This window comes from Diabrotica undecimpunctata, chromosome 1 (assembly GCF_040954645.1).
Source record: "Diabrotica undecimpunctata isolate CICGRU chromosome 1, icDiaUnde3, whole genome shotgun sequence".
In the NCBI taxonomy this organism is placed as follows: Eukaryota; Metazoa; Arthropoda; class Insecta; order Coleoptera; family Chrysomelidae; genus Diabrotica; species Diabrotica undecimpunctata.
The window spans coordinates 113,488,875-113,501,096 of NC_092803.1; the positions used below are offsets into that span (position 1 = coordinate 113,488,875).

Genomic DNA, 12,222 nt, shown 5'->3' on the forward strand with positions numbered 1-12,222 from the left:
TTGATGCCAACAACACTTAACGACTCCCTTGAGATTTATTTATCGGCATTGCAAATGCAAGCCACTGGAAATTGTCATCGTTTAAACTCGAATGGCATGTCATTCAAAATCATAGGGATTCGTTGAATCAAAACGTCTTCGCCTTTGTACTTCCCTGTCGAAATTGTGGCTTGTTAATAAATTTTTTCGCCGTATGTCGGGTGCCGCTACAAAGATGTGGCTGGTTTATATTCCGCAACATAATGATTACCGATCCGACTTTTAATTACAGATTCGTCCGAAATCTAAGGAGGGAGGCCATTATATCATTTTATACACAACAAACATACAAACCATTACCTTCAATGTATTTAAAAGTCACTACGCAAAAGAACTACAAAGAGACGTGAATATCTCCAACAAACACCGAGAAGATACCAAATCCATGGACCAGAAATAAACATCAGAGACGACCGAACTGCCAAACTTGTAAAAACCATGAAAAATAAAACAGCCTATGATCAGAAGGAATCCCTGCTGAACTTTTGAAAAATGCAACTGCAAAGCTTGTTAATATGCTGACAGAACTTTTTAATAGATACCTAAACGGAGATAATATATCTGAAAGCTGGACAGAAGGATGGATTACACCGATCCATAAAAAGAAGATAAGGCAGACTGCAAAAACTATGCATCTTAGTTACCAACACTCTCAAAAGTTATGAAAACCCTAGTCGAAAACGAATATGAATCACTTGAGTTGGAACAGCTAGCAGAATTTTGAGCTGGATGATCTTGCATCGACCACATCTACACTTTAACCCTTCTAAATAAAAAAAAGAGTGGTTAGGGATAGACCAACTCATCTATTATTTGTGGACTTAATGAAAGCTTATGATACAATACCTCCATGTAGACTATGGCAAGTACTGGAAAGCTCATCTATTAATATTACACTTGTGAAAGCATTACAACGATCTTAAATCAAAGTAACGATTAACAATCAGCTTTCCGAGAATTTTAGCGTCAATAAAGGACTAAGGCAAGGCTGTAGTCTATCTTTAACACTCTTCAAAATCTATCTGAGTGAGGCACTGAAGAAATGGAGGAGATCATTTTCTGGAATGGGTATTAAATGACGAAACAACTCTATATACGCTTCATTTCGCGGATGATCAAGTAGTCATCGCACAAGACCAGGAAGATCTGTAATTCATGACAAAGCGATTAATACAGGGATATCAGCAATGAGGACTAAATGTTAATTCAAGAAAAACGAAATACATGTACATAGGAGGAGCTGAAAACGATTAACTAAACTTTGTAAATGTAATTTCGTCATGTTCCGAATATATCTATTTGAGGGCAAAGCTGGAAAGAGACGAACGCACTGAAACAGAAATTGAAAAATGAATCATAAAAGGGAAAAAAATAATAGGCGCACTAAACTCACTACTCTGGTCAAAAACTATCTCTAAACAGAAAAAAGATACAGCTGTGTAACAGCATTTTTAAAAGCCTTGTACTTTATGGATGCCAAATCTGGCAACTCACTAAGAGAACGGAACAAAAACTCCTTGTTCCGGAAATGAATTTTTGACAAATTAAGCACATGAACAACCACCATCATCGAAGAAATATTGGATTGGCAGCCACCTGAGCAAAAAAAAAAACGGGAAGACCGAAAACAATATGGCTTAATGGAGTCCAAAAGGCAATGTCAGAGAGAGATCTATGACCAGAAAACTATGTCGATAGACGTGAATAGAGACGCAACCGGAAGGCGCAAGATGCTAAACCGGCCCTTTTTAATACAAAGTAGTAATCCGGGCAAATCCAGCGAATTTAAAAATTCTGTTGGATAGTTGAGAACATCATGGTAACATAACCAACCGATTTTTATGTCATCAATTTACCAGCTATTTTAATTTCAATCTGAAAATTGATATCAACGTTTTTTGCAGCCAATATAACATATTCAATCACAGAAAATTTTAGCACTTACAATTTTTTGGCAAATTTCTCTAGCAGAACTATCAGAAATAAAATTAAAAAAAACTTACGGTTAATTGTAGGTTTGTTTAACTATACCCACTGATGGCGATATATACGAATTGTTTCAACAAGGAATAACTGGGTAAACTGCATCCCAGAACTTGGTCTTGACCACAGTAGAAATCCATGGAAACTGTGAGGTAACCATAACAGGTTTCTTAAAATTAAACTCACAAAAATTTGCCAAAGATACACTTGGTCGCCAAAGGTGTATTGAAACACCCAAACATCGCGCGTACCTGCGAATTTCGGGTACGGTTTGACTCGTTGAATTCGACCATTCCTTCAAGATCTAAAATGGTAATTTCATTATTCTCTCACATCCCCGATCTCTCGCCGGTAAAAATCTCCCCGCCCGACTATTTGCTAGAGGCATCTGGAAGAGGCATTTGGCAAGATAAAAAACAATTATTGTGCCTATTCTCTTTCGAAATTCTAAAACGCATTATTTAAAAATAATGGTGCGAAAGCTTTTATTCGAAGCAATTTAGACTGTAAATGAACACTGAGGTAGAGTATGCCTTCTCGTTCGAAGATCGTAATTGTTTCTCTTTGCAATATTTGTGAAACATGACTTAAAACCTTATACAGGATGGGAAAATAAACATCCTACAATGTAAATCGCTCAGTTTCAACTTTGACGTACATATCCACATCATATTGCTGAAATAGACGCCGACATTTTAAGATGTGATTGTACCCATTTTTACGAATCATGAGTGTATTTATAATAATTAATTGAACTAACTTTGTTGTTAGTTTAGATGCCTGTAAATCATTTTTGGTTTTTTAATAAGATAAAGAAACATTGTGATTAAGATAGTAAACGTAAAACCGTTTGATTTTTTAATAAGATAAAGAAATATTGTGATTACGATAGTCAACGTAGATTGGTTATTTAGCTGTAACTGGATCGATCACCTTGATTGAAAAATGATACCGATCGGTACCTTGCCAAAATAAAATAGGATTTTGAAACACATATGATCGATGTGCTTCGGACACACGCTGCAGTTGATCGTTATGCCGATGTAAAACAATACCTCGGTTTTTAAATTTTCACTCACGACGACAATAGCAACTTCATCAACGCATTAAAACGTCTTGCCTATTATCCTGCAGGCATTATATCGGGTCTGATGACAATTTTATGGTTATCAGATGGCATGCGATCTAATGCTATCTTGAATAATTTAACCAATTCGTTGTTTTTATGGAAAAATGTTTGGAGTTGTTCCACAATCGGTCTTTTTACCGAATTGTTGTGTGCATAACGCTTATCAACTTGTCTTGCTGAATAAATTTGCAAAAAATTGTAGTCACTATCTAACTTGGGCAATACCCGTTCCGTGACATATTTGACCCTGCATCTGCAAGAGTTAATATAAGTAGTATTAGTAAATAGTAATATAGGTAATTATATAGTCATTTTTTACCTCCATATGGTTGACAAAATACGTTAGCAACACTGCCATTGCCCGGGTAGCTCTATTAGACACCAGATTTAGTAAAACACAAGTTTAAATAAAAATATATTTAAATAAATAACAAAAAAAAAATAAAGTTTACTATATAATACGTAAAATAAAAAGATCCTCGTAAATAATAAAAAAAAATGGACTGCGGTCCTCGACGTTGATGCCGGTGAACGGAAATAAATGCTAGCGGCGTTCGGATGAGTAGGACGAAGGAAGATCTTTAGTGAATACTCAAAGACCGGGGATCGGCCGATTAATACGGATCAGGCAAGGTACCTAAGGAAATACTCAATCGCATTTAGAGACGGGAAAGGACGGTTGACTCTGATCAGTATCCAGAGACCGCGATAGAAGTTCTTACCAGATCAATACTCCGGATCGAACTTAGTTCTCGTCGTTCTTCGTGGCATTTTATAATTTTAGCCGGCAATTTTGAATCTATTATGCCTATTTTCTTACTTGCATCTTTTTTTCTAAGAACTTACAAAAGAAAAACTTTCTAGCTACTATAATAGTTTAGAGATACAAAAAATTCTGACATTTCTTTAATCTATTTGTCCCAATACAAGAATTTTATCTATAGATTATTTTGGTTGAATTTACATGTAGAGCAACACATTTCTATAGAAAAGATCTTATGCTGAGATATTCTTGTTTGTTGTTTATGTCTTAAAATTAGTGATGACTTCTATTTATTTACAAAACAGAACATTTCTCTATTATTTGGAGTTTTTTGAAATTATTTATTTTTGTGAAGCCTCTATGACATTTTTGTAGCTTAAAATACATTTAATCATTGTTTTCAAAAGAAAGGAGTTTAAGGTAGGCTTTCGATATATTTGTACTCGAAAGTCGATAGGTTTTCTTTTAAAATACTTAAAAACTTTGGTTATGCATTAGAATATGCCATATTATTCGTTTTGCACTAATTTTGTTGCAAAAGTTGAAAATGGGTATTGGGTAGAGCTTTATATATACTCTTGTCTTCTTTAATCAGTTTATTTCTAATCACTTTTGTAAATTTTCAGATGAGAAAAAAGAAATTCAAAATGATGATAAGAAGGAAGCAGCTAAGCCCAGATCCAAGAAACTTACAAATACGGAAATTATGAATAGGTCATCTTTATTTGCAGAGCCTCCCAAAAGAAGGCAAGTATATTTCGTCTCGCCTTACTAGCTATTTACAAAACTTCCATAGTATTAATTAGTGCGCCGTCATCATCTACTGCTGTAATGAATCCAGGATATACGTATATGTGTTCTTCATAAGATAATAAAACGCATTCACCAACAACTTTTTTCGTTCAAAAAGACAAAATCTCCTCCTAATCATGTTTCTTAATTTTATTAGTAATATTGAGTCCTAGAAAACCTGTGTCGAATTTTTGTTTGGACTCGATTTTTGGGCGATAATTAGCAGGTAAATCGTGGTCACCATCTGTATACAGAGGAATAACCTTAGCAAATTTTAAACAATCACTAAAGTGAGCATGGAAGTTGGCAGCTTGAGTGTATAAATTCGTCGCTCGCGCTGCCATTACTCATGCCACTGCCGCTGTTGTACGCTCCCTTCGTTGGTAGTTTTTTTAACGGAAATGAAAGGACTTGCAGTGAGAGTGACAGTGACTGGTTACATGCTGCTCGCTGTCTTGTCGGTGCACCTACTGATATGTTTATTGTTTGGTCAATTTATCGTTAACTATGGTTTACTGACTAGAGCAATGATCAAGTGCTGAAGTTTTTATATCCCTTTTACATGCAACCATTGCTGCTGCTACTCTCGTTGCCCACTGTCCTTCCCGAAATAATTCCACGGCAGAATTTAAGGCAAATGACTGTTTAAATACAGCTACCACAGAACTGCATCAGTGTACCATCAGCAATGGAGAGCACATAAATTACTGCGGCGACAACTCTGTGTGTTTTAAGTTTACAAAATTATCTTAACGTTTTAAAAACAAATAAGGTAGAAAAATAACGTCGATGTCGAAAAAGTCTTTTATTTGGATAATAATCTGAAAATGACTTCCAACATTTTTTTGCAGAGGAAATATGCAATGAACTGACTTGTGTGGAATCCGGAGAATTTTTTAACTTTTGCAAAATGTCACGCATAGATTTTAAATTTTTGCTTCAGAAAATGGAGCCCATGATATTAAAAATCAGACTAAAGTAAGAATTCCAATACCACCAACAATACGATTGGCAATTACATTACGATATTTGGCCACGCGGGACAGTTACCAAAGTTTGCATTATTTATTTAAAATATCATCACCAGCAATTTCGCTGTTTGCGCCGGAAGTTTATAAAGCAATTAATATCGTTTTAAAGAACCAAATTTAAATTTAAAGGACAAGCCGCATTGGATACATTATGCTTTTTTTTTGTGGACTTTATGTGAAGAATTCCACAACAATCTCTCACTAGAATATAGCTCTATACACTTCAGCACTTGGTCATTGCTCCACTCAACCATAGTTAACGAAAAAAAAAGAGGCATGAATAATAGCAGCGCGAGCGACGTATTGACATACTCAAGCTGCCAACTTCCCTGTTCAATCCCCTGCTCACTGCCGCGGAAATGAGCTGCATGTAAAGGGGGTATTAGAGCTGTATGCTAGCGAGAGATTGTTGTGGGATTCTTCACATAAAGACCACAAAAAAAGCACAATGTACTCGATGCGGTTTGTCCTTTAAATTTAAATTTTGTCCTTTAAAACGATATTAATTGCTTTACAAACTTCCAGCAATCAGCAAAATTGCTGGTGGTAATACTTTAAATAAATAATGCAAACTTTGGTAACTGTCCCCAGTGGCCAAATATCGTAATGTTATTGCCAAGCGTAGTTTTGGTGATATTGGAATTCTTACTTTAGTCTGTTTTTTTATCATGGGTTCAATTTTCTGAAGCAAAAATTCAAAATCTATGCGTGACATTCTGAAAAAGTTAAAGAACTCTCCTGATTCCTCACAAGTCTGTTCATTGAAAAAGTTTGTCATATTTCCTCTGTAAAAAAATGTTTGAAGCCATTTTCAGATTATTATCCAAATAAAAGACTTTTTCGACATCGACGTTTTTTTTCTACCTCATTTGTTTTTAAAACGTTAAGATAATTTTGTAAAGTTAAAACACACAGAGCTGTCGCCGCAGCAATTTCTATGCCCTCCATTGCTGATGGTACACTGATGCAGTACTGTGGTAGTTGTATGTAAACAGTCATTTGCCTTAAATGCTGCCGTGGAATTATTTCGGGAAGGACAGTGGGCAACGCGAGTAGCGGCAGCAATGGCTACATGTAAAGGGGATATAAAAGTAGTGGGGTTACAATTAGGTAAGAGGAATTAAGGTAGGAACTAAAGTTTGGATTAAGGTAATGATTTTTAATATTGAGGTTGATAATATAGGATTTGATACAGCGAAAAATATAACATTGTTTTTCGCATGCAAAAAATTAAACAACTACTTTTGTTACATTCGATGATACAGTAGACTCCCTCTATAATGAGAACTAAAATGGCAGACTAATTACCTCGTTATAAGCCGATTTCGTTATATCAGACAACAATAATACTGTGCATACATATGAATATGTAGTTGTCTAAAACATTAACTTCCTATAGTGAAGCCATTCGGAGCAATATAAAATGCTAAATATTGTTTGAGTGGCGTATTTGAAAAAAAAGTTGTTTACTTTTATTGTCAATGATATCATCATCATCATCATTGGTGCTACAGCCCTATAAAAGAGCCTCGACCTTCCCAAGTCTATTACGCCAGTCAGTTCTATCCATTGCCAACTGTTGCCAGTTTGCTGCGCCTATTTTTCTACCATATTGTAAATGATATACGTTAAAACAAAAAATCTGTACTTACATTTTTTTACAACTACATAATGTGTAAAGCGTATTTTCAAGGATAACATAAACTATTGTTTCTGCAATTGGAAGAAGTCTTGTCATTTTTGACTGCTTTAAATTTTCCAGTATCATGCTATCTATCATATTTTCTAAAGATGTGAAACAGTTGAATGCTTCTTTATTTGGGTTTTGTCTTTGGATAAAGTTTCTTACAACGTTTAAAGCACTTTCCACATCTTGTCTATTAGGACCTTCTTATTATTAGCTGCGAATGGTCAAACCCCTACACTGACACTTGTGAATCATAAATTGTAAATTTCCGACAACACAATATCGGTCGATAGATTAAACAGAAAAAGTTTATTGCGGGCGACAGTTAAAAAGGTTATTTATTTATAGCCACGGTCGGGCCAAAAACGTAAAAAAACACGTTTTTCGATCTTATTTTCTCTCGTTATAATCAAATTTGTCTCGCTATAGAGGGTTATAGTTAAATAGAAATTTCATGGGACATCTAATGTATCTCGTTAGCGAAACCTCGTAATAACCGTGTTCGTTATAGAGGGAGTATACTGTATATTATTTTTAAGAATTATTGAAAACGAAAGTCACTTCTAGAAAATTCTTAAAAAAACGTAATAAATAATTAGTTAATTAAGTAAATAGAAAATATATACTAATTTAATAACATAAAGTAGACAATAAATTATAAATTATATTTTTCAGAACGCCGCGATGCGAACTTATGTTTGATAAACTAAAAGAAGAAATCGTTAAAAAGCAAAAGGAGGAAAAAACACTGGAAATATTTGAAAAAAGTTTAGATATGGAGGCGGACGATAGTCAGTCTGATAGTCAAAAAGATGAAGATATCATTAGTATTGTGGAGGAACCAGTAAGGCGTCGTGTCATTCCCACTATACCCACAAAAAGAAAACCTATTGGTAACCGGAATAAACAACAGCAAACAAATAGTAAGTTTTTTAACATTTAAATTTACTTTTTCTGTTTGTTTATTAGCCAATATTCAAATGTAGCTTAGTGGTTAAGCCAACATTGTTGGTTACTATTGACGGATTAATAACATGACATTCAGATATAGAGTATAAACAGATATTAACATCTTTATCAACGTCTGCTTTGCCTTGCAATTTTTAGAAGGCTCAGATTAAGGCAGAAATCTGAATTGTGTTTCGAAACTATTTTACGGATTTATTATCAGATGTCGCTATTGCGTCCGTTTCGAAGCCATTTTAGTGTTGCTTCTTAAAGACAGGAAAGATTTATTTTTCACGTTGAGAACGCCTATGAATAGCCTGATGAGCCTTATTAAGGCGAAATACGTGTAAACAGATACATAGACGCTTTGTACGTGAAATCAAATCTTGTCTGTCTTTTTCATATTATATACAGATAATTATTGAAAAACAGAGCAGTTTTTATTAATTGTGTATTGCTACTCATATAATTAACTAACAGAACGGCTGTTTCCTGTTTTAACAATAAGCTAACCAAACTAAAATGTGGTACAGGCTGTTTAGATATTCGACCTACAACACTCACCCAGAGAGCTCTCAATAATTCATAAATTTTAAAAATTTATTACAGGTCAAAAACTCATGAATATTTAAAAAAATATATATGATTTGGGATATTCTCTTATTAATGTAAAAATAATACTGTGATATCAACAAATTGAAAAATTAACCAGTGACATACTATCAGGGCAAATGGAAACATATCCTCCTATTTTTTACGTCACTGGAGTATTTTTTAAATTTCCTTCTTCTTTTCTTTATAACAGTGGTTTTATAGAGACATCATGTCAATGTAAACAAATAGAAAAGCTATTTGTGGTGTAGTTTCTAAGATCACTTGTTTCAATTTAATGCAAATAAAAATCGACAATTTACTTGTAAATATTTGGCCGCTTAAGAACAGAGTGAAAGGAAACTGTGTCTGGAAATAAAGCGATCGTCCTCGTCGGTATTGTGGAAAATTTCTATTTTCACGACACATTTGTACATACTCGTTTGAAAATTCCATGTGTGTCACATGCGCAGTCTTTGGGTTATACTGCTTGAACACTAAGAAAATTGTGAAGGTATAATATTGGTTTTTTTTAAATTATTCAATTTAACTTCTTTTTTCTTATAATAAAAAAATTTCGGGACTCTTAAAGTTTTCTTTGAATACTTGTAAAAGTAGAAAGATCTAGAACTCGATCATTGCTAAATATTTATTGGCATAAACGAGCGGATATTATCATCATCATTGGATCTATAACCCATAGTGGGTCTTGCCTGCTTAATAGGAAGGAATGGAAGCTTAGCTTCTATTCCTTCCTATGCTTCGTCTTGGTTTTCCAACCTCATACTCTTAAAACTCGTAAGTCGTCTTCCGCCTGATCCTTCAATCGTGCTCTGGGTCTGCCTCTTCTTCTCACTTTATCCGGTCTTTGGTTATAAATGTGTTTCGATGGCTTTATCTCATTCATTCCCTTTAAGTGGCCTAGCCATCGCAGCCTGTGTATTTTAATGGACCTACCAATACTAGGTTCACTATAAAGGCGGTAAAGCTCAAAATTATAATGCTAATCGGTTTTGGCCTGTTCTAGGATCAGCTTCCATTCCTTCCTTCTCCTTGGTTTTCCGATTTCCTACTCTTAACCCTCATAAGTGGTCTTCCACCTGGTGCTTAAATCGTGCTCTGGGCCTGCTTTTTCTCCTCACTTTATCAGGTCTTTGGTTATAAATGTGTTTCGATTGCTCCATCTCGTTCATTCTCTTTAAGTGGCTTAGTCACCGCAGCCTGTTTATGTTGATAGACCTACCTATACTAGGTTCACTATAAAGGCGGTAAAGCTCAAAATTATAGCGCCTACGCCATAATCCGTTTTCCAGCACGCCTTTATAAATATGTCTGCTGATTTTACGTTCAAAACAGCCTAAACGTTCTTCATCGCTTTTTGTCATCGCTTTTTGACGTGTTTGTGAGGATGGGCTTGATAAGAGTTCTGTATATCAATATTTTCGTTCTTTTTTCGTTCTATTTTCGTAACTACGTTTGATGTTAAAAGTTTCTTTAATCCATAGTATGCTTTATTTGCTAGATATACACGTTTGATAATTTCTGCAGTTACTGTATTACTTTGGTTGGATGGTTGGTTAGGAGCGGCTACTATACCATTTTTGAAATTCTCCGCAGATCATTAACATAATATCGTAAGAATAAAAAGTATTAGCTTAAATCTTTATTGTTTAATCTACAAACGAGTAATAAGATACTAAATCCATGTACGATTAAAAATTTACATTACTTGTAAACTTTTTTTAGAAGCAAATATCTAGAATAGAAAAGGACGGATTATTAAAGGAAATAAAAATATGACATAATCACAAACAAAATAATATTCAGTTTTTTTAAAGAAAAATTAGTATATTCCTTCTTTATTTAATAAATACATATCAATCTAAATTCAACATCAAAATTAGTTAAATATTTCCAGTAGTTATTTCATTCATACCCAGCCACAAAAAACGTAGTTAGAGCAGACCTTCGAATAAGCCTTCCTCCTATTAGATGAATAGTCACTCTCTCACAAGGAATTTAAAACGTAACACTTTTTTTTACTTATTTCCTTTTCTGTAGACATGACTCTATCAATGTGTCTCCTAAATCACATTTAAAGAAAATACAGTCATCTAAAAAGGTTTAGGCCTTTTGGATACTTCTCTATCATATACAGGAGGGGACATATTTGTTATGAATGTAATAAAACTTATAAACAAGGCCATTCAAAAAACAGTATTTGTCTGTATGTAGCCTGCCTTTGTAACTATCCACTTGAAGTGGGAAATAAGCAGGAGACATTCGCTGGCCGTTCCGTCTGTAAATTTGTATCAGCCCGAATGTGTGACGACGCAGGAATGCTGAAATAATGTTATAATACTATTGATATCGATTCATACACGGAATGTTTGACAATTGGGCTCGCCATAAATTTGGCTTTTCAATTCATCAAAGCGATAGCAAAGCTTTTGCTTAAATCTGTAAACTACAGAGTCGCAAAATCGTGTTAGTTACAACATAACGGCTGGTGCGATTATCATGTTTTTAATTTATTGGATTTGTCTCCTCCGGGAATATCATTAAACAGTATCATTAAACAAATTAAAGAATAAATAAATGTGCATGAATAATTGTCATTGTTTTCTATATATACAGTGTGTCTACATAAGTTGACGGCATATTGGAAAGTTTTTTAATACTAATTTTGCGAAAGAAATTGGTACAGTAGACGGTGTTGTAGACTAGCGCGAAGCTTCATAATGTGTTTTCTGTATTTTTAAAATTAAAATAAAATTATTAAAATTGAATAGATTTTACTAAAATTGTAAACTTTGATTTGTAAAATTGTTAAAAAGTTCACCTGTTGTATAACGGACTTCCCTCGTCGCCTAAATTGACTCTTCCAACTGTTTACTGTGACTGCGAACTATGAATCGTTATTTCGTTTCGTGGTGCTACTCAGTGACACTGGCCTTAGCATTTTACTATAGAGAAAAAGTAACAGAATGCCAGTATAGAAACTTTAATAATAATATATAATAAATACCGACTTCTACAGTTGATTCTACAAGGCAAGATTGAGGGTAAGAGAGGCCCTGGACGTAGACGTATATCCTGGCTGGCCAATCTTAGGAAGTGGACTGGTCTAACGTCAACTGATCTATTTCGAGCTGCTGTGAATAGAATAAGATGAGTCAATGTGGTCGCTTACATATCTAGAAAATAGGCACATTTAGAAAAAAAATTATTTTTTATAAAAAGTTCTGTATGTTTTAAA

At 34.2% G+C, this 12,222-nt stretch overlaps 1 protein-coding gene across 1 annotated transcript in view; it reads left to right on the plus strand.

Moving 5' to 3' along the window:
- Nucleotides 1–12,222, plus strand: part of LOC140452743 (uncharacterized) — a 40,452-nt gene that overhangs the window by 7,839 nt on the left and 20,391 nt on the right. The window contains exons 5-6 of the mRNA XM_072547069.1: nt 4,541–4,661; nt 8,100–8,347. Coding sequence (XP_072403170.1) covers nt 4,541–4,661; nt 8,100–8,347 — 369 coding nt within the window. The remainder of the gene's footprint in view (nt 1–4,540; nt 4,662–8,099; nt 8,348–12,222) is intronic.